The following is a 19,413-nucleotide window of genomic DNA, read 5'->3' on the forward strand; positions in this document are numbered from 1 at the left end:
ATAGATCTATTAACAAATATGCAGGTTAAATAAGTATTCAAAAACCTCCCAACAAAGAAAAGCCCAGGACCAGAAAGCTTCACAGATGAATTCTACCAAATATTTATAGAAGAATTAATACCAATCTTTCTTAAACTCTTGGGTAAGTCAATGGCAGATGGTGAGAATCAGGTATCTTACTGTGAGGATTGGCAGCTTACAAACAAGCAAGGAGAGAAAGCAGGTGGTACTGGAGTAGAATTGGAGTCATCAGTATGGACTCACGTTTAACTGAATATAGCCACAGATGACTGCCTATGGACATATTTATAGATGTGTGTAGATACATATATTTCCTTGTTCTGTCCACTTAGAGAGCCTAGAAGCAATGATACCCTAGTAGCAGCAAGTACATCTTGTGCTCAGGTATTGGTTTCTAATGATGTTCTGCAATAAAAGAAACGGGCTGGAAAGATGAGCCTGTAGCACCCTGTGGTTCCAGAAAGCAAAGAAGTGCTGAGCTACACACACACACACAGATATGGTTCTGTCGAAGAAACACAAGAGCTGGGACACCTGCATGGCTCAGTGGCTTGAGTGTATGACTCTTGATTTTGGCTCAGGTCATGATCAGGTCATGGGATGGAGCCCCACATCAGGCTCCTAGCTCAGCAGGGAGCCCGCTTGGGATTCTCTCTCCCTCTGCCCTTTCCCCCTCAAATAAATAAATAAATCTTTAAAAAAAATAAAAAGAGACACAAGAGCTCATTGAAAGGGTTCTCAATAGCCAAAACTTGAATAATTTGAGCAACAGAATCAATAAAGCAGTAATGGATTACAATTTAAAATATAAAATAAATGTCCATCAGTCCATGGTGATATAAATGAATGATTGAATAAATAGATAAATAAATAAATAAATAAAATGGACAAATCCCTGTTGCAGAAGCCCGAAGAAAATAGAAAAAAAGAAATAATAAAGATAAGAGCAAAAATATATAAACTATAGATAATATTTGTAATCCACATACCCAACAAAGGACCTCCTGGAATGTATCTAGAATGTATTTTTAAAAAGAAAAAGAAAGAACTCTCAAAACTCAATGGTAAAAACAACAAGAACAATGAAACATTCCTATTAGAAAATGGGCAAAAGATATGAAAGAGACAGGTCACTGAAGAGGCCATACACCTGCCAAATAAGCACATGAAAATATGTTCAGCATCATCAGGAATGAGGGTAATAAAAATTAAAACCACAATGAGATATTTCACATTCATCAGAATGACCAAAATAAAATACAGTGACAATACGAAATGATGGCACGGATGTGGAGAAGCTCAACCATTCATTTATTACTGGAGGGAATGTAAAATGGTACCACGGCCACTCTGTTAACTAATTACAATTTAAATAAAAACTTGAACCAAACAAACAAAAAAGAGACATAGTAGCTAAAATTTTCTCAAAATCAGAGGAAGACAGAGTCAAGAGCTGTGCAAACCTTAGAATACACCCAAAGAAATCCATGTCATGGCTCATCATAGTCAACTTCTGAAAATTAAAAAAAAAAACAAAATTTTCTGTGAAGGTAGAGAGAAGTGACAACCTACAGAGATACAATGATTAAGATGATAGCAGATTCCCCATCTGAAATAGTGAAGAAGAAAGGGGTTTCAACGGAAAAGAAAGAACTGCCAATTTTGAATTCTTTTTTTTTTCAAGTTTTTATTTAAATTATAGTTAGTTAGCATACAGTGTAATATTCGTTTCAGGTGCAAAATTTCGTGAATCAACATTTACGTACAACACCCAGTGCTCATCACCACAAGTGCCCTCCTTAATCCCCATCATCCATTTCACCCACCCCACTTCCCCCCTCCCCCAGCCTGCCTCAGATTGTTCTCTATAGTCGAGAGTCTGTTTTCTGGTTTGCCCCTCTTTTTTTTTTCCCCACTATGTTTATCTGTTTTGTTTCTTAAATTCCACATATGAGTGAAATCCTATGGTTTTTGTCTTTCTCTGATTTATTTTGCTTTGCATAATACACTCTAGCTCCGTCCACATCATTGTGAATGGCAAGAGTTTTAACGGCTGTGTAATATTTATTTATATATATGTATATATATACACATATATATACATCTCTTTTACTCATTCATCAGTCGATGGGCATTTGGGCTCTTTCCATAATTTGGCTATTATTGATAATGCTGCTATAAACATCAGGGTGTGTGTATCTCTTTAAATCAGAGTTTTTGTAACCTTTGGGTAAATAAATACCTAACATTATCTATATTTAGTGCCCTGAAGTCCCAAGAGGCAAAACCCAGTGCAAGTTCCTTTTATTCCTGACACCTCTAGAAGGTTAGCTTAGTTTGTTGTCCTTAGGATCTAGGATCAGAAGGAAATCTCCCTTTATCACACTCCCTTGAGACCAGAGACCAGGGGGAGGAGAGCATCTTTCTATTTTTATCTTCTTTGGGGAAACAAAGGATATCCCTAAACAAAATGCCCTACAGTGGTCTAACAGACCTCTCTTATTTCCACTACAGCCGTTCAATAGAGGTTTAATGAATGAATGAATGAATGAATGGCCAAATCTGAAGTCCCTCAAAGTCCATATATCCATGACAAACCTTCACAGGAATTCCAGACGTGCCTCAGTCAAAAATCTCACAATTTACCATTTCTAGATTTATGAACATTCAACCTTTTATACTTAAAATTTCTAACTTCTGAAAATAAGCTGGAGAAGGACAAATGAGCTCCTTTTTACTTTCTATGAAAAGATAAAGGACTGGTCCTCTTCTTCCTTATATTGTGTGTGTGAAGTGATTTATAAATAACTGACTTCAGGGGCTCCTGGGTGGCTTAGTCATTAAGCGTCTGCCTTCGGCTCAGGGCACGATCCCAGGGTGCTGGGATCAAGCCCCGCATCAGGCTCCCTGCTCTGCTGGGAGCCTGCTTCTCCCTCTCCCACTCCCCCTGCTTGTGTTCCCTCTCTCGCTGGCTGTCTCTCTCTCTGTCGAAAAAATTAAATCTTTAAATAAATAAATAACTTCATTTACCTATTATTTGAATCATTTGCATTTCTGTTTTGTTTTCTTACTGTTCTCCCCATAGCTTCGTACACTGCATGCCCTTCCTAGGATTTGGCATCTATAACTAACACAGTTTCCATTTATGAGAACACCCTTTTCTTCAAAGTCTTACTCAGTGCAATTTTAACATCTTTGTTCCTCAGGCTATAGATAAAAGGATTCATCACTGGCCCCACGATGGTATAAAAAACTGTGGATACTTTATCTTGATCCAGAGACCCAGCAGGAGAAGGCTTAAGATACATGAATGCTGATGACCCAAAGAAGAGAGAAACAGTAATTATGTGGGAGCTGCAGGTGCTGAAGGCTTTGGACCTGCCCTCTGTAGAACGGATGTGGAAAATGTTGGAGAGGATCAAGGTGTAAGAAATGGAGATGGTGAGACTGGGCACCATGACGTTGACGCCCACCACGATGAAAACCACCAGCTCGTTGATGTTGGTGCTGGTGCAGGAGAGCCGGAGGAGAGGAGGTATGTCACACATGTAATGATCGATGATGTTGCCATCACAGAAGGTCAGTCTCAGCATGCACCCGGTGTGGGCCATGGCACCCACAAACCCCATCGCATATGTTCCCGCCATCAGCATGAGGCAGACCTGAGGGGACATGATGGCCTTGTAAAGCAGGGGCTTACAGATGGCCACATACCGGTCATAGGCCATCGATGTCAAAATATAGCACTCGTCAATAACAAAGAAGGAGAAAAAACAGAGCTGCGTCATGCACTCTGCATAAGGGACGACGTTCTCTTTTACAAAACCCATCAGCATTCTAGGGATTATGACAGACGAGTAGCAGAGATCAATGAAGGAAAGGTTGAAGAGAAAGTAGTACATGGGAGTGTGCAGGTGAGGGTTCAGACCAATCAGAATAATCAAGCCCATATTCCCCATCACGGTGACCCCATAGATTCCTAAGAAAATGAAGAAGAAAGGCAGCTGGAGTTCTGGCTGTTGTGTTAAACCCAGCAGGATAAACTCGGTCACTGAAGAGTCATTTCCTGCAGCCATTCTTCCCTAAGGCATATCTGTGAGAACAGGACAAAGGGTGGCATTACAATGAGTACCCAGTTCTCTCCCCCCAATCCCTCCATATTGAGACTGAGACCCAGAATGAGAGAATGAACTCAGACCCACCCTGCTGTGTGCCTTTGTCGTCTCCACTGTATAAAGGCTGAGAGATTGTAGACATCAAAGATGTCTATCAAACACACTAACAGGCAAGTGCCACAGGGGTAAGATTGGGTAACCCTGTGACCCATCAGGGTTGCATTGTCTCTGCTGCACTTGTGCTTTGAAAGTCCACCAGCCCCACCTAATGATCAATGGCTGCCTCGGCAGAGAGGAGATATGGCATCTCAGATCTTCAGCTTCCCACAGCTGGGGTCGGGAAGAAAAGGAACAGGATAGATAAAGTTCAACACTCACCCTTCTGCATTGGGACTTCGATATTGGGCCTTCGATAACCTTTCTCCCTGTTCCCAAGGAGACACTGGTGGCTCTGATGAATTTTAGAGGTGAGCAGCCCAGAACAGAGATTCTTCTTCATTACCGTTTTTGTTTTGAGTGAGTTTCGGACCGAGGAAGCCAGAGCACAGACCTCTGAGGGGCCATGACTTACAGATCATGATTTCTGATAGTGGCTTTGCCCAGAGTGGTTTTCTGCAGATAAGGGGTTAGTAAATAGCGTCTGTGGGTGCCAAAAGAGCCCCCTGCTAATATGACCCCAGGGGTTTTCATGAGTTAGGAAATCCTAGGGACCTGATTAAAAACTAGAAGACAGGTTCTCCCAGTGTTTTCCCCAGAGATCAGGCTTTGTAGCAAAGAGAAATTACCTACTGCGCATTGATAGCCCTAGGTCATTATAGCAACACTGATTTCTTGGAATGTACCAATTTACACACCTTTTGGTTTGTGGCCAAATCGGGCACATCCCCAAACAGAAAAGCAGATGTTCTTTCCTGCATTCACAGCCCCATTACTATACGAAACACTACGCATTGTTTGTTCGTTGTGGCTTCCCACAACACATACACACACATTCATACACTCACATCCATTCGAATTTAAGTTCTAAAAGGACAAGGATTTTGTCTGTTTTCTTCAGCACCATTTCTCCAGCACCTTAGGGTAATACGAGGCATATATAGTAGGTACTGAATAAATATTTGTTTAATTAAATGAATGAATGAGAATCCCTTTTTTCCATCTTTCCTAGGACCTATACTGGTTACTGATTACAACAGAATTCTTGCCTCCCAGGCGAAGGCTTACATTGCGTCAATGTTTTTCTTTGCACACCTAAGTGTGGAATAGGAAAAACACCAGCAAAGGACATGAAGGCCCCTGCAGAACTTCTGGTGACCACGTAGGACACTTCAGATCAAAGTTGTTGAACTCAGAGAAGAAATATGATTTTCCTCCTCCCTCAGTGTCACATAGAGGACTTCTAATGCTCTCAGAGAGGTCCCCATGTCTCTCCCCAGGGACCACAGCACAGACTCAGATCAAAAGACAGATTTGGATTAGTATAGGAAGCTCTAAAATGCTGAAAACCTGGTCAGCTCACCATGGGAGGTCATTGGGAGCCATTCAGGATTTTTATTTCCCTTTTTTTTATAATAATTTTTTATTATGTTATGTTAGTCACCATACAGTATATCCTTAGTTTTTGATGTAATGTTCCATGATTCATTACTTGCGTATAACACCCAGGGCACCATGCAATATGTGCCCTCCTTATTTCTCTTTTGACACAGGACTGAAATCATCAAAATGCAGACTCGAGAAGATTAACGTGGTGCACACCAGCAAGCTGGACTGGTCTGCAAAAGACTGGAGGCAGGGTCAGCTTTGGGAGGCAAGTACAACGTCAGTAATGATTTTTAGGTGCCCTGAATTAATAGTGCTACTGTCAGTAATTCCAGGAAACAAACATACTCAAGAGACATTGCAAAGGAAGATTTATCAGGACTTCTTACAATGAGGATAGAAATGGACAAAAAAAGTTCCAAAAGATGATAGCCTCAGTGTTTGGATAAACTATGTTGTACTACAAACAGAAAGAACTCAGAAAGTTAGGAAGTATTTATGAAAAGCGTACGCTCAGGTTGAACGTGGGGAGCTTGAGCTGCTGGCAGGACATCCAAGCAGAGGTGCGCATTAGGAAAATGCCCAACGAAGGCTAAATAAATGTAAGGAGGAAGGTTCGTACATGAGAAAAAGATTTGGGGTTCGTTTCCGTTGAGGCTAAAGCCATGGGATTAGGTAAACCCAGGGAGAGAAAAGAAAGAGAAGATTATGCTAAGTGAAGTAAGTCAAGCAGAGAAAGATGATTATCATATAGTTTCACTCATATGTGGAACATAAGCAATAGCATGGGGGACCATAGGGGATGGGAGGGAAATCCAAAGGGGGAGAAATCAGAGAGGGAGATGAACCATGAGAGACTATGGAACCTGGGAGATTTCAGAGGGGAGGGGGTAGAGGAAGGGAGTAACAGGGTGATGGGTATTAAGGAGGACATGTGTTGTGATGAGCACTGGGTATTATACGTAACTAATGGATCACTGAACACTACATCAAAAACTAATGTCATGCTATACAGTGGTTAATTGAAAATAATAAATAAATAAATAAATAAATAAATAAATAAACAAATAAATAAATAAAAATTTAAAAAGAAAAAAGAGCAGAAGGGCAAGAAGAAATTTTGAGAAATCCTCCAATCATGGATTTTATATTTAGGATAATTTTAAGCCAAACATTACTGGAATGAATCCCAATTATTATTCTCAGACCCCTCAAAATTACTAGTGGACCAAAAATTCCTCAGGCTGAATTTGAAAAGTGTCCCACTGGACAGATGTTCCTTAGGCTGCAACAATGATGAGTCCTGGGAGAGTACATAAAATGTGTTGTTTTGTTTTTTTGTTTTGTTTTGTTTTTTATAGAGAAGGAGAGAGCGGTGAGGGGGGGAGGGGCAGAGGGCAAGAAAATCCCAACCAGGCTCCAAGCCCAGCATAGAGCCCTACGTGGGGCTAGATCTCATGACCCTGAGGTCATGAGCTGAGCGGGAATCAAGAGTGAGTTACTTTACTGACCGAGCCACCCAGGCACCCCCATAGAATGCGTTCTCTATGAAAAGTTACAAACTCTTATTTAGCTGATACAATAACCAGAAATGCTCCCTCTAAACTTACATCAAATCACATTGCAAGAAGAACCTTACAGGAAGGTTTTAAGCTACAGCTGAGAGTCGTTATTTCATCTTTAATACAAACCACGTAAATATGGGCAAATGTGGAATGAAGATAGGGAGGTTCTGAGCTTACCTTATATTGCAAAACTCTCATTTCCTCCTTCCTTCTCATTCCTTTCTCTGAGATATGTCAGCACCCTTCTCATGCCTGACTCCTTTTTAAGTAACTCAAGCTCAATATGTTCTAACTTGTGAAAGTCAGTGGTAATTAAAGCTTTATGTGACGCTACAGTTTCTAAAGAGGCAGAAAATAAAACCATGTATTTTAACCCAGAGCATGATGTTTTGATATATGTATACATTGTAAAATGACCATCCCAATCAAGCTATGTATCATACTCATTACCTCACATAATTATGAATTTTTTGTGATGAGAACACTTAAGATCAACTCTCTTAGCAAATTTCAAGGATTTATGCCAGTATTATTAACTATAATTACAAAGTTGTATATTAGATCTCCATAACTTACGCATCTCGCATAAGTGAACCTCTGTCCCCTTTGGAGAGCATCTCCCCTTTTGCCTGCTCCCCAGGTCCTGACAACCATCATTCTACTCTATGTTTTCATGAGTTCGACGGGTTTAGATTATATATGTAAGTGAAATCATGCGGTATTTGTCTTTTAAGTCTGCACTATTCACTTAGCATAATGTCCTCTGAGTCTATCTAGGCTGCCCCAAATGCAGAATTTCTTTCCTTTTTGAAGGCTGACTAAATCATAAGCATTTTTTTTAGAAGGTAGCTCATCCCAAGGTTAATTTTTCTTCTCTAAGTTTCTAATCAGTAAAGAATATACACAAAGTCGTCTAGTCAAATAAGATAAAGGAATCAGTTGTAGCAATGGGCAAGAGGACCATTAACTGTAGAAAGCAAAATTCGTTAGTACATATTAGATTGGAAAAGTACACCTTAATCTTAAAGCCGAATGAGGCTTCCTACTTATACCCTCTTGCTTGATCCACTGTAAACAAAAGGAAAATTGTGGATATTTCCCATAGGCAGAAAAGGAATTCCGTGTACCAATCTCTTTACCCTGCAGGAGTAAGGGTGGGCAGATAGTGCCCAAAAGAGTCATTTTTCCATTAATAAATGAACTGGTCCGAAGAAAAGGGTGGAGTTGCCTTCTTGCTTTTGAAGCACGATAGCCCCACCTACTGGTAAAGGTATGGCCCAAAGAATTTTAGACCAACTCTTCAGAAGAGCTGTTTCTCTTCACTTACAAAAATCAGGTAAAAGGGGAAAAATCAAAGATTTCCAGAATGTGAAGAAGAAAGGAAGTCCTTTCCTCCATGGAAATGTAAGGGGAAAGAATCAATATTTCTAAAGTGCTAGGAAACAGGATCTGGTAGACACTGGGTGCTCAATAAATATTTGTCAGGGACAGATGCTGCCGTCAGAGTCTATTTGTCTGATATTTGTGAAATAATCACACATGTGAAGAAAACAGTGTAATAAGGTGGGTAAGAACCTGGCTTCTAGGACAAATGGCCATATTTACATCTTGGGTCCCTATTCATTTGCACTGATTAACCAAAGTAAACAGGCATAAGGAAAAAAAAAAAAAAGAAAGGGAAAATGCCCATTTGTTGGAAAAGATAGCAATGATAGTGATCTCCCTTCCGAATGATATTCCATCTTTATTCTAAGATGAAATTCTATCCTAAGGGCATTTTTTTCTCAGAATGAATGCAGATATCCCCAGGTGTGTTATTGAACAACCCATTTGGATTCATTTCTTGTTTCTTGGCCTGTGTTTATGAGAGAAGGCTTTGGGGTCAGTAAGGCACCAAAACATCCTCCAGGGAAGGGGATTTTCTGCCACACTTTATAGAAGTTCCACTCTAATTGGAATTTATGTCAGTCAGGTTTCACCGAAGGAAACAAACTATTCTAGGAATTTTAAGCAAAGAGGGTTACGGGGAATTCAGTGCTTACAAAATCACCAGCTCTACTTAGGAAATGCATTCTAGACTGGGACCCAGGATGGACTCCTAGTCCTCTGGAGATCTGACCCACTGGGGAGGTTAAAATGAAGATGGGAAGAGCTCGCCCACAGTAATCACCACAGCATTCCACACTCTTGAGCGCACTTTCTCGGACTCTTGAAAATCAGAGCAAGGCTAGCTCTTCACTTTCCCGTGTTAAAAGTAGACTGCTTTTATTGACCTCACCATTCTACCTGATTTAAAGGGGCAAGATCTGACAATCCTGGAATGTTTAAAAACTTTTCTCTAGACAGATAATTCTGACCAGTGCAAAATTATCTTTTATGTATTGTATATTTTAAACCATAATTTATTTAGCCTATGAACTCCTAAGAGTATCATAGAATATTTTCCCATTTTCAAGGAAAAGGAAAAAAAAAATAATTAGCTACAAATAAAAATCACCAATACATAGTCTGACATGACTATATTTCCTAATTCTAACCAAGTTTGAACAACCATCAATAGGACTTTTAAATATGTTCTTTTGGTTTTATTGTTTCTTCGCTAAGCCAAATGGTATTCACAATTCACTTCACGCTCCAGAGTGTGCAAACTTTTTCAGTAGAATGGCATCTAAAAAGGGGCAGACTTTTAACAGTTCACGGTGTTATTTTAAAGGGCTTTAAGTTCAACATCTATTCAGCGGATGGGGGTAGAGTCAGCAGAGAAAAATGGATACTCTGAGCTTATAAAATTTATGTAAATGACAAGAGAATTTTTATTCTGCTTGATAATGAGCAAAATTAAATGATTCTTCTAATCTTTATTGACTATCTTAGTGCAAACTATATACAATCCATTCTCTTGAAAGCCCTGTGAAACCCATTTTGCAGATGAGGAAACTGACACTCAGAAAATTCAAGTTCATGCAACTAGTTGTGTCATAACTAGTATGTGATTCAGTATTTATTGACAATAGGGTTTATTTGTTATTTGTGCTGATAATATATAAATACTTAATTTTTATAATTTCATTACATTATCAAAATACCCAAGGTCTTGAGTCACTAACCAAGTTTAAAAGAACTTCCTGAAGTTTGAATATAGTAGCAAATTTTCTTCTACCCTGTACTCAAGAAATAGTTCTACTTTTTTTTTTAGTAAAGGAGTATGGCTGCCACTCTATGACAAAACTCAAACAACTTACTCCCTATAGCCTCAAAGGACTAATTACACTGTTTATTTTTAATAAAGTTGAGTCCAATTTTTTCCTTTTGGGATTTCAAAGCAAGTTCAAAGCAAGCTAAAGTAAATGTTAATTGATTAAGTGTGGAAGAAATTAATCATGCTAAGTTATAGGAACTTTTCTTTCAACACCACAGAGGGGTTTTGCCTGGTATCACGTGAACCAAACAGGTGTAGATACAAGAAGCCTTCCGTGTGCTCCGTTGACCATGAACAGGAGCCCGAGAGGCCCTCTGCCTTCACCTTCTCCAAACTGGCCAGGGAAGGAAGCCTAAGACACACCGTATTGGAACAGGTACAAGCCAATTTGTATCAGCCCCCTATCTCAGGCAACTTTGTGTACTCAAAATCTATCCTTACTCTGACTTAGCAAGGAGCTCGTTGGAATCAAGTCTTGTGTATTCATATCTCAAGGCTTATCGTTTTGCAGTAAGAAACACATGGTGTATTTCATTGCACACAGTAATACAATTTCTGTTTTTCTGTAGGAAATGAGAGCCCCCCATTCCTATTTTTGGCTGTTGAGTTCTGCACACATAGACCAACAGTTGAGCCGATAAAGCACAGTACTGCACTATGGGAAGCTCTGATGTTTACGTTTTGAACACCCAGATAATGAAACTAACAACTTCCTCTTTTATTAGGGCCTCAAACACCACACCTCTAGCTTTTGGAAAACTTTGTCCTTATTCTTGTCACTGAAGTTTCATGTAAAGATCCAGTTTTGCACGTGGAGAAGTAAGCGGGAACCTATTGTATTTGTGAGACTACTAGGCAAAGTACTCTGCCCCAGATAGCACAGTTTCAGGGAACATTGGCTTTCTACAGTTACTGTGTTAGTCATTCTAACCTCAAGCCTTTAAGAACAAAATTATTTCTATTAAGAAGTAATAACTCCAAATAGTCACGTTTCTTTTTAAATTAACACATAAATGATTATTTGACAATTATCCAAAAGCAAGAATACCATGTAATAGGTATAGAAAGGCACTAGTGGCAGAGATGGGAAGGATCCAAAGACAAAAATTAAATTTCATCTGTCTCAAGGGCCAGTTTATGCTCCTATGAGCCTTTGAGTCCATCAGGTTTGAATCACTCTTCCTCCAACAAATAGTATGCTCTGGTCTTGCTATCTTTAAAAAGGAATATACTTACGTAATAATTACTGTGTATTTTAAACAGCTTGATTTTTAAAAAAAGGAATAATCTTTATAGTCTCATTTTCCTATTGAAAAACTCAAAAGTCTTGGTATTTTGGGTTACTTTAAACCTGAAAGACTCATATCCTTTCTTGATCTGCGACAATTCCTCCTTAAATGCTCAGTTAAATGTTATTAACCTTATAAAGTATTCCGTGCTGCCTCCAAACAAAATTTGTTCCTTTCTCTGCCCCCACATGACTTTCATTTTATCACAGCCTTAAATGAATTCTAATGGAATTTATAAATTTGCAATCAGTATATCTAACCCTTCCTACACTGTAGCTCCTTAGCAATTTATACAACTTTGTATCTCCAGGACCTGGTAGGATACCTGACACAGAGTGTTCAAGATTGTATCCAAGCTCGTATGTCTGGAGGTACTGAGCTCGCTCAGACCTGAAAGGAATACTCCCTGCGTATTCCTGGATACACTGGGGCATGAGCCAGCCCCCAGCAATGTTGTGAGAATTAGAAGCCTGGATTTATTGCTTCATCTGTAAAGTTAGATCAACCAGCACATCAGAAAGTTGGTGATGGTTCTAGTTTAGAAAACCAGGCCTCCCGTGTCTAAGCGCTTCTATATCTGACCTACAACTTAGCCTCCTCTTATACCTCCGCCTTTTTTCCTAATCACATTCAAACTGCCCACCTCTCTTCTTTTCTCTAAACCCAGTTCTCAAACTTGAAGGTAAATAAGAATAACCCAGAGAAATGGTTAAAAATCTGTATTCCTGGGCCCTAACCCAGAGGATGATTGCATTTTTACAGGTAAAGCCCACAAATCAGCATTTTTAATTGACAAACTAGATTCTGGTGCAGGTTTTTCATGCCCTCAGGAAATAATTCAATAAGGAGCACCAGGGTGGCTCAGTTGGTTAAGTGTCTGCCTTAGGCTCAGGGTCCTGGGATCGAGACCCACACAGGGCTCCCTGCCCAGCAGGGGATCTGCTGCTCCCTCTCCCTCTACCCTCTCCCCCACTCATGCTCTCTCTCTCTCTCTCAAATAAATAAATAAATAAATAAAACCTTTAAAAATAAATAAAATAAATAAATAAAACGTATTCAAACTTACAAGATGCCAGGAGTATACCTAAAAGGAAAAAAGAGAAACAAGCTAAGCGAATGTGCTGTCAGTAGAATGAGAAGGATTTGGCTAAGGGAAGCAGGAGAGCAGCTCTGAATGGAATGTAAGGAGCTGGAGGACCAGACACGTAGACATACAACCTGGAAATTGGAAATTTGCAAGACCGAATGGTCCAAGTGGATGAAAGGATTGAGAAAGGTTCCCGGGCACCTGGGTGGCTCAGTCGGTAAAGCGTCGGTCTCTTGATTGTGGCTCAGGTCGTGATCTTAGGGTTGTGAAATCAAGCCCCGAATTGGGCTCTGTGCTGAGTGTGGATCTTGCTTAAGATTCTCTCTCTCTCCCTCTCCCTCTGCCCCTACTGCCACCCCTGGCTCATACATTCTCTGTCTCTAAAAAAAGAGAAAAAAAGAGAGAGAGAGAGAGAGTCTCACAGCAAAGATTTATGGTAAGTCCTGGCAAGAGGGTCTTATCTTTCAGAAGGGAGACGGGGCCGGGGGGGGGGGGGGATGATTCCGACCAGGTTAAGCTAATAAGCCAAATATGTAATGCCATGAAGGAGTACTTTTTGGGAATGAAAAAGTAGGTAAGTATGTGTGATTCTAGATCTATAAGCAACCCAAGCAGAATGCTCCACTTTCTACATGGTACAGATCTCGCATATCCTCTCATAGAAATTGAAAGACAAGGTCAAGTTTCTATGATGTACTGAGGTAAGGGGGTCCATCTTCTGGGGGTAGGGAGTGGTGACTGAGGCCAGAACACCTACCTTTCATCGCTCTGTGGGAGGAGTTGAAAGCCTCTGAGATACGGCCCAGTCTAGCACACATTCTGAGGGATATTTTTATTTTTTCAGAATCAAAGCTTTAAACTACAATAACTAATTTCTATATGCAGAATTCCTATCATTAGCCCACAAATGAGGCAAGATAACAATTGGAAGTTGACACTGGATCAAATTTACCATCACAAACTCTCTCACCTAAGATATTACGGCTGAGCATTACAAGCGCAGGTCCAAAGTCAGACTTTCTAAAATTCACTCCCTAACTCTTCTACTCACTAGATATGGGTCCTTAATTTCTAACTAATTCCCTTGCCTGTAGAGTGGAAGTAATGCTTCTCTTGTGTAGTTGCTGAGAGATTCCACAATGAAATGAATGAAAAGTTCCTTTCCTGACACAGCGTAGCTACTCGGTAAACTCTAGCTGATAGTATTATGATGCATTATTCTATGGTGGCATTCCCAATCAATATCCTTTTTCCCTCTGGCAGGTTTCAGTTTCAAGCAAAAATAGCCATATTTACTAGCGCCATGTTCTAACATCACGGTTGGATCATCTTCAATGTTCATCTTAGCTCTCTCCACCTCTGAGGTTTTTTTAAACCCGCTGCAATTTGCTCGGTTGTAAAATGGACATCAATAGTAGCTATCTTATTGTGTAGATCAAGTCTTGGTGCAGATAGAGGGGAAAATGTGTGTATGTGTGTGTCCTTCGTAGCTCTAATTCCCTCCATTGGTTCTTACCTTGCCAAGCAGTATTTTTAGTGCAAAGTGCATGGAACAAGAAATCATTTCCAACAATAACTTTGATAATTGCTATGACTTTATGCAAGCCTTCTTAGACATTAAGTAGGCTAACCCACAACATTGTTGGGAGGTTCAAAATGACAAAAAGAGAAATTTAAGATTTTATTTATTTGAGAGAGAGAGAGAGGGAGGGAGAGAGCACAAGAGCAAAGGGAGAGACAGAGGGAGAAAGCAGACTCCCCGCTGAGCAAGGAGACGGATGCAGGACTCGATCCCAGGACCCTGGGATCATGACCTGAGATGAAGGCAGACGCTTAACTGACTGAGCCACCCAGGCACCCCCCAAATGACAAAATTTTAAACATGTATACATAGGGATTATATTTTGATTATGTGGAAGACAGCCAGCCAACCAGGAATTATGCAGAAACTTGCTAGTCAAAAGATTAACAGTCAGTGGAATGTTATATAACACACTTCAGAGTATGTGTTTTATAACAGTAGATAAAAGCTAATATTAAACATTTGGCAGCTAGGCTTTATAAGCAATTTTTAAACATAATATTTACCCAATACTTTGGGAAAAGCCACTGTTAACATATTTCCCTCATCTGAAATGATTATGTCATCCTGAAATAGTGTTCTAGCATCCTTCTGCAGGTTTTATTGAGGTATTTCTTTGATTTTGGAGATATAGACCCTAGGATAGCAGAATAAAGCTTTATTATTAACTAGCTAGCTATTTAACCCCAGGATTTATTCCTTATTGACATAACCAGAACTTACCCTGAGTGTCTCTCTCCTTCAGCCTTGGAACCAAGATTCTCTGCCTCAGCCGATAATTTTTTTTAAGACTTCTTCAGACAGAATTAAGAAAATATTTGTGTTCCCCAACTTTAATGCTGGAAGTCTGGAGGAATAGTGATCCTGGATTAAACTTTGCCAAAGCTCTGAACACTTCATTACTTATCAATTAAATGAAGTAACTTGATGGTAACTTGCATTCTTTCTGTCTTAGAATGCATTTTCAGGCAATGAAATTGACAGGCAAGATCTATGAAATTCTGAGTATTTGGTGCTGGGTATGAGAAAAGGATCCTAGAACCAAGACGTCTACTGAAACCCAACCCTTCAAAACTTATGGGTAAATTTCACAAGATGCCAAAACTTCCAAGGACAAGATGAACATATCTCCAAATGGAGGCAATAGTTGAAGAGGCAAGCTGATACAACCTATCTCCTTTGGTAAGGTTCCCTCTCCCTCCTCATCTTATGCCACGAACATGTTGGAGAGCTGAGGATGAGGGGAGGCTAGTCAATGCTATACCAGGAAGAGGGATTTCCTGTAACCCACAGAAGGAAGTCTTGGTAAAAACAACAACAACAAAAAATAACCAAACAGGACTGGGGCTCTGCACGGTTTCATCCCCTGTGATTCTGCAGCTGATTAAGGAAAATAAAATCTCTAAAGATACCGAAAGCCCTGATTTTTATTGTTATTTTATGTTAAGCCAGGACACAGAAGGATCACAAACACTGAGAGTTGTCAGTCTTCTTTTCTTTATCTATAAGATGAGGGGGACGCCTGGGTGGCACAGTGGGTTAGGCGTCTGCCTTTGGCTCAGCTCATGATCCCAGAGTCCTGGGATCGCATCGGGGCTCCTTGCTCAACAGGGAGTCTGCTTCTCCCTCTGCCTGTTGCTCCCCCTGTTGTGCTCTCTCTCTCTCTCTGACAAATAAATAAATAAAATCTTAAAAAAAAAGAAAGATGAGAACAGTTACATCTAACTTTAAGAGCCACTGGGAGAAGAGATATTGGATTTCCTAATACATAATTAGTGTTCAATATCATCTATGTTATTATTGGTATACAGTTTGCTATCATGATTTGTTTCTCTTTCCGTAAGTCCCCTATAAGCAGAGAGATTGATATATTCTCAGAATGTAAGGAAGCGCTAGGTGCTTATTATTTCATTAATTGATTAAGTGATGATTTGTGGCTATCGATCCAGTTACAAAGTTCCATTTCATTTCTCTTCCAGGTCCCTGCAGATGAGTCCTGAAAACTGGACTCGGGTGACAGAGTTTGTTCTTCTGGGTTTCCCCAGGAGCCACACCCTGCAGTCCCTGTCGTTCCTGGGGTTGATGGTGACCTACTTCGTAACGGCCACAGGCAACCTGCTCATTATTGGGCTCAGCTGGACGGACCGACGCATGCACACACAGATGTACTTCTTCCTGAGGAACCTGTCCTTCCTGGAGCTGTTGCTCGTGTCTGTGGTGGTTCCCAAGATGCTCGTGATCATGCTCACAGGGGATCACACCATCTCCTTTGCCAGCTGCATCCTCCAGTCCTACCTCTACTTCCTGCTAGGCACCACCGACTTCTTCCTCTTAGTTGTCATGTCTCTGGATCGTTACTTGGCCATTTGCCGACCACTCCACTATGAGACTCTGATGAGTGGTCCTGTCTGTTCCCGACTCGTTCTGGCCTCCTGGCTAGCTGGATTCCTCTGGGTCCTTTGCCCCACCATCCTCATGGTCAACCTACCTTTCTGTGGCCCCAATGGTATTGACCACTTTTTCTGTGACAGTTGGCCTTTGCTGAGGCTCTCTTGTGGGGACACCCGCTTCCTGGAGCTGGTGGCTTTCGTGCTATCCACGTCAGTGTTACTGGGCTCGCTGGCACTGACCTCAGTTTCCTACGCCTGCATTCTTGCCACTGTTTCCAGGGCCCCCACAGCTGCTGAGCGAAAGAAGGCCTTCTCCACTTGTGCCTCGCATCTTACCGTGGTCATCATCGTCTACAGTTGCTCCATTTCTGTCTACATTCGTACGTCAGACGCTCAGTCCACGCTGCTCAACAAGGGTGCCTCAGTCCTGAGTTGTATCATCACATCCCTCCTGAGCCCGTTCATCTTCAGTCTCCGCAATGAGAAGGTGAAGCAGGCGCTGAGAGATGCCCTGAAGTGGCACAGAACCATGGCTTCGAGAGGCTATGAGGGTCAAACGTAAAAGTAAAGATTAGATGAGGAGATTAAAAATGCATGCAATTTTTTAAAATGTATTTGAAGTTCAAATCACTCTGGCAACACCCTGCACTTTTCTCAGACATTTAAAAATTAGTCTCCATATGGGGCACGTCGATGACACAGTCAGCTCCCCATCTGACTCTTGGTTTCGGCTCAGGACATGATCTCAGGGTGGTAGGATTGAGCCCCGAGTCAGGCTCTGCATGGAGTCTGCTCAGGATTCTCTCTTTCTCCTCTGCCCCTCCTGCACACGTGCACGCTCTCTCTCTCTCTAAAATAAATAAAATCTTTTTTAAAAGTCTCCATAGACATACGATATAAAATAGGGAGTGAGCCTTCATTTTCCTCCCTCCTATCTTCCCGAAGCCTCCCCGACCCAATTGGTCAAGTTTCAGAATTCTGGTTAGGACACGTTTCCTTTGGGGCAGGTCGGCATGTGGCCGTCATGCAGGGAGACTGCTCCTCTTCTTCCTCGGCTGTGTGTTCAAGCACCCTTATTCCTTTTTTTCTTTTTTTAAGATTTAATTTATTTATTTATTTGACAGAGAGAGAGAGACAGCCAGCGAGAGAGGGAACACAAGCAGGGGGAGTGGGAGAGGAAGAAGCAGGCTCATAGCGGAGGAGCCTGATGTGGGGCTCGATCCCAGAACGCTGGGATCATGCCCTGAGCCGAAGGCAGATGATTAACGACTGAGCCACTCAGGTGCCCCCGAGCACCCTTATTCCTGCTTCAGGATCCTGTATGCTGAAGCCAAGTGGGGATGCTGAAACATGGAGATTCGGATCAGGCCCTTAAAGGGGAGTAAGAGGCCCTCTGTGGCCTTCCACCAAACAGAGTATTACAAACAAGATTAACCAGAACCGGTATACAGAAAATGACAGTTTGGCTGCGGTAACAAATGGTTCCTTCACTGGCTATTGCTCTTTATGTGACTAGCCGCTCCTGTAGGAATCACATAAAGGAAGAATGCTGTGGCCAACAAAACATTTGAGTATCCCAAATTCCCAAGTCTAAATACAAGGACAATCATTCAATTGTTTCTTTAAGAGGTATTATGAAATACCTAGTGCGTTTAAGGCACTGAGCTAGGCAGGGATGAGTCTAGGGTGACATCTTGGGCCAACAGAGACATGGAGGGCACAAATTTTAAAGAGACACATGCCCCAGTGGCTGCACCAGTTCAGGGTCAAGCCACGCACAGACCTGGGAGTGACTGCCTCCTCAGTCCTGCACCTGAGGCTTCTCGGCTACTGCTCTGGAATCTGGCTCTGGAGCTGGACCTTCGGTATACAGTAGTAAACAAAGTAGACCTCACTCTCACGTTTATAGAATTTATAGTATAGTTGGGATGGCTAGCAAAAAAACACAAAAAACAAAACAAAACAAAAAAAACAGACAAACAAGAAAACCTAAATACACACCTTAGTATGTAGTTGCAATTTGTGATCAGTGCTTCCAAGAAAAGAGTTGAGTTTTGTTAGAGGGGCTAATAAGGAAAAATAATTCAAATGGAAGGCCAGGGAACACACCTCTGAGGAGATGAGCTTTAAACTGTGGCCTCAGGCTGAGCAGCAGTTATCCAGGCTAAAAGTAGGGGAGGAGCACTCCAGAGAGAGTGAGTAGTATTTGCCAGGACCCGGAGTAAGACAAGAGGGACTAAGAGAAACAAATGTACAGGAGGACTGGAAGTGGAGAGGTGGGAGGAGGTCAGTTCACACAGAACCTAGTCTGCAAGCTTTATGTGGAGTTTTCTTCCTTTGTAAAGGCAATGTAAAGCCTTTGAAGGGCTTAAAGTGAGGACGTGATCAAATCGTATTTTTAAAAAATCAATCAGCTGTTGTGGGGACAACTGGTTAGAGGGAGACAAGTGGATTTTAGGGGATCAAGTAGGAAGCTACAGCATGGCTTGGATGGGCTGGTTATGACTTTACAATTGGCAACAGAGACTGAGAAAAAATGGTCAATAGTAGTTTGGAAGCAGACTTGATAAGATGAACACTCTTCCTGCCCACAGAGCTCTTACAGCCTATGAAAGAGCCAGGC

The 19,413-nt window shown here is 41.2% G+C and overlaps 2 protein-coding genes across 2 annotated transcripts; one reads left to right on the plus strand and one right to left on the minus strand.

Moving 5' to 3' along the window:
• Nucleotides 1-3,164: 3,164 nt before the first annotated feature.
• LOC103662273 (olfactory receptor 147-like) lies at nucleotides 3,165-4,129 on the minus strand. Its single transcript, XM_008689931.2, has one exon. The coding sequence runs from the start codon at nucleotides 4,095-4,097 to the stop codon at nucleotides 3,165-3,167; it is 933 nt and encodes a 310-aa protein (XP_008688153.1). The 5' UTR covers nucleotides 4,098-4,129.
• Nucleotides 4,130-16,389: 12,260 nt separating this feature from the next.
• LOC103662481 (olfactory receptor 6T1) lies at nucleotides 16,390-17,352 on the plus strand. Its single transcript, XM_008690166.2, has one exon. It carries the CDS (start codon nucleotides 16,390-16,392, stop codon nucleotides 17,350-17,352), a length of 963 nt encoding a protein of 320 aa, XP_008688388.1.
• Nucleotides 17,353-19,413: the final 2,061 nt, after the last annotated feature.

Source organism: Ursus maritimus, unplaced genomic scaffold, assembly GCF_017311325.1.
Source record: "Ursus maritimus isolate PB19 unplaced genomic scaffold, ASM1731132v1 scaffold_16, whole genome shotgun sequence".
In the NCBI taxonomy this organism is placed as follows: Eukaryota; Metazoa; Chordata; class Mammalia; order Carnivora; family Ursidae; genus Ursus; species Ursus maritimus.

What these genes read in the sequence shown, in the direction of transcription:
- LOC103662273 (XM_008689931.2), bottom strand. Translation starts at nt 4,097, where the DNA reads ATGGCTGCAGGAAATGACTCTTCAGTGACCGAGTTTATCCTGCTGGGT.
- LOC103662481 (XM_008690166.2), top strand. Translation starts at nt 16,390, where the DNA reads ATGAGTCCTGAAAACTGGACTCGGGTGACAGAGTTTGTTCTTCTGGGT.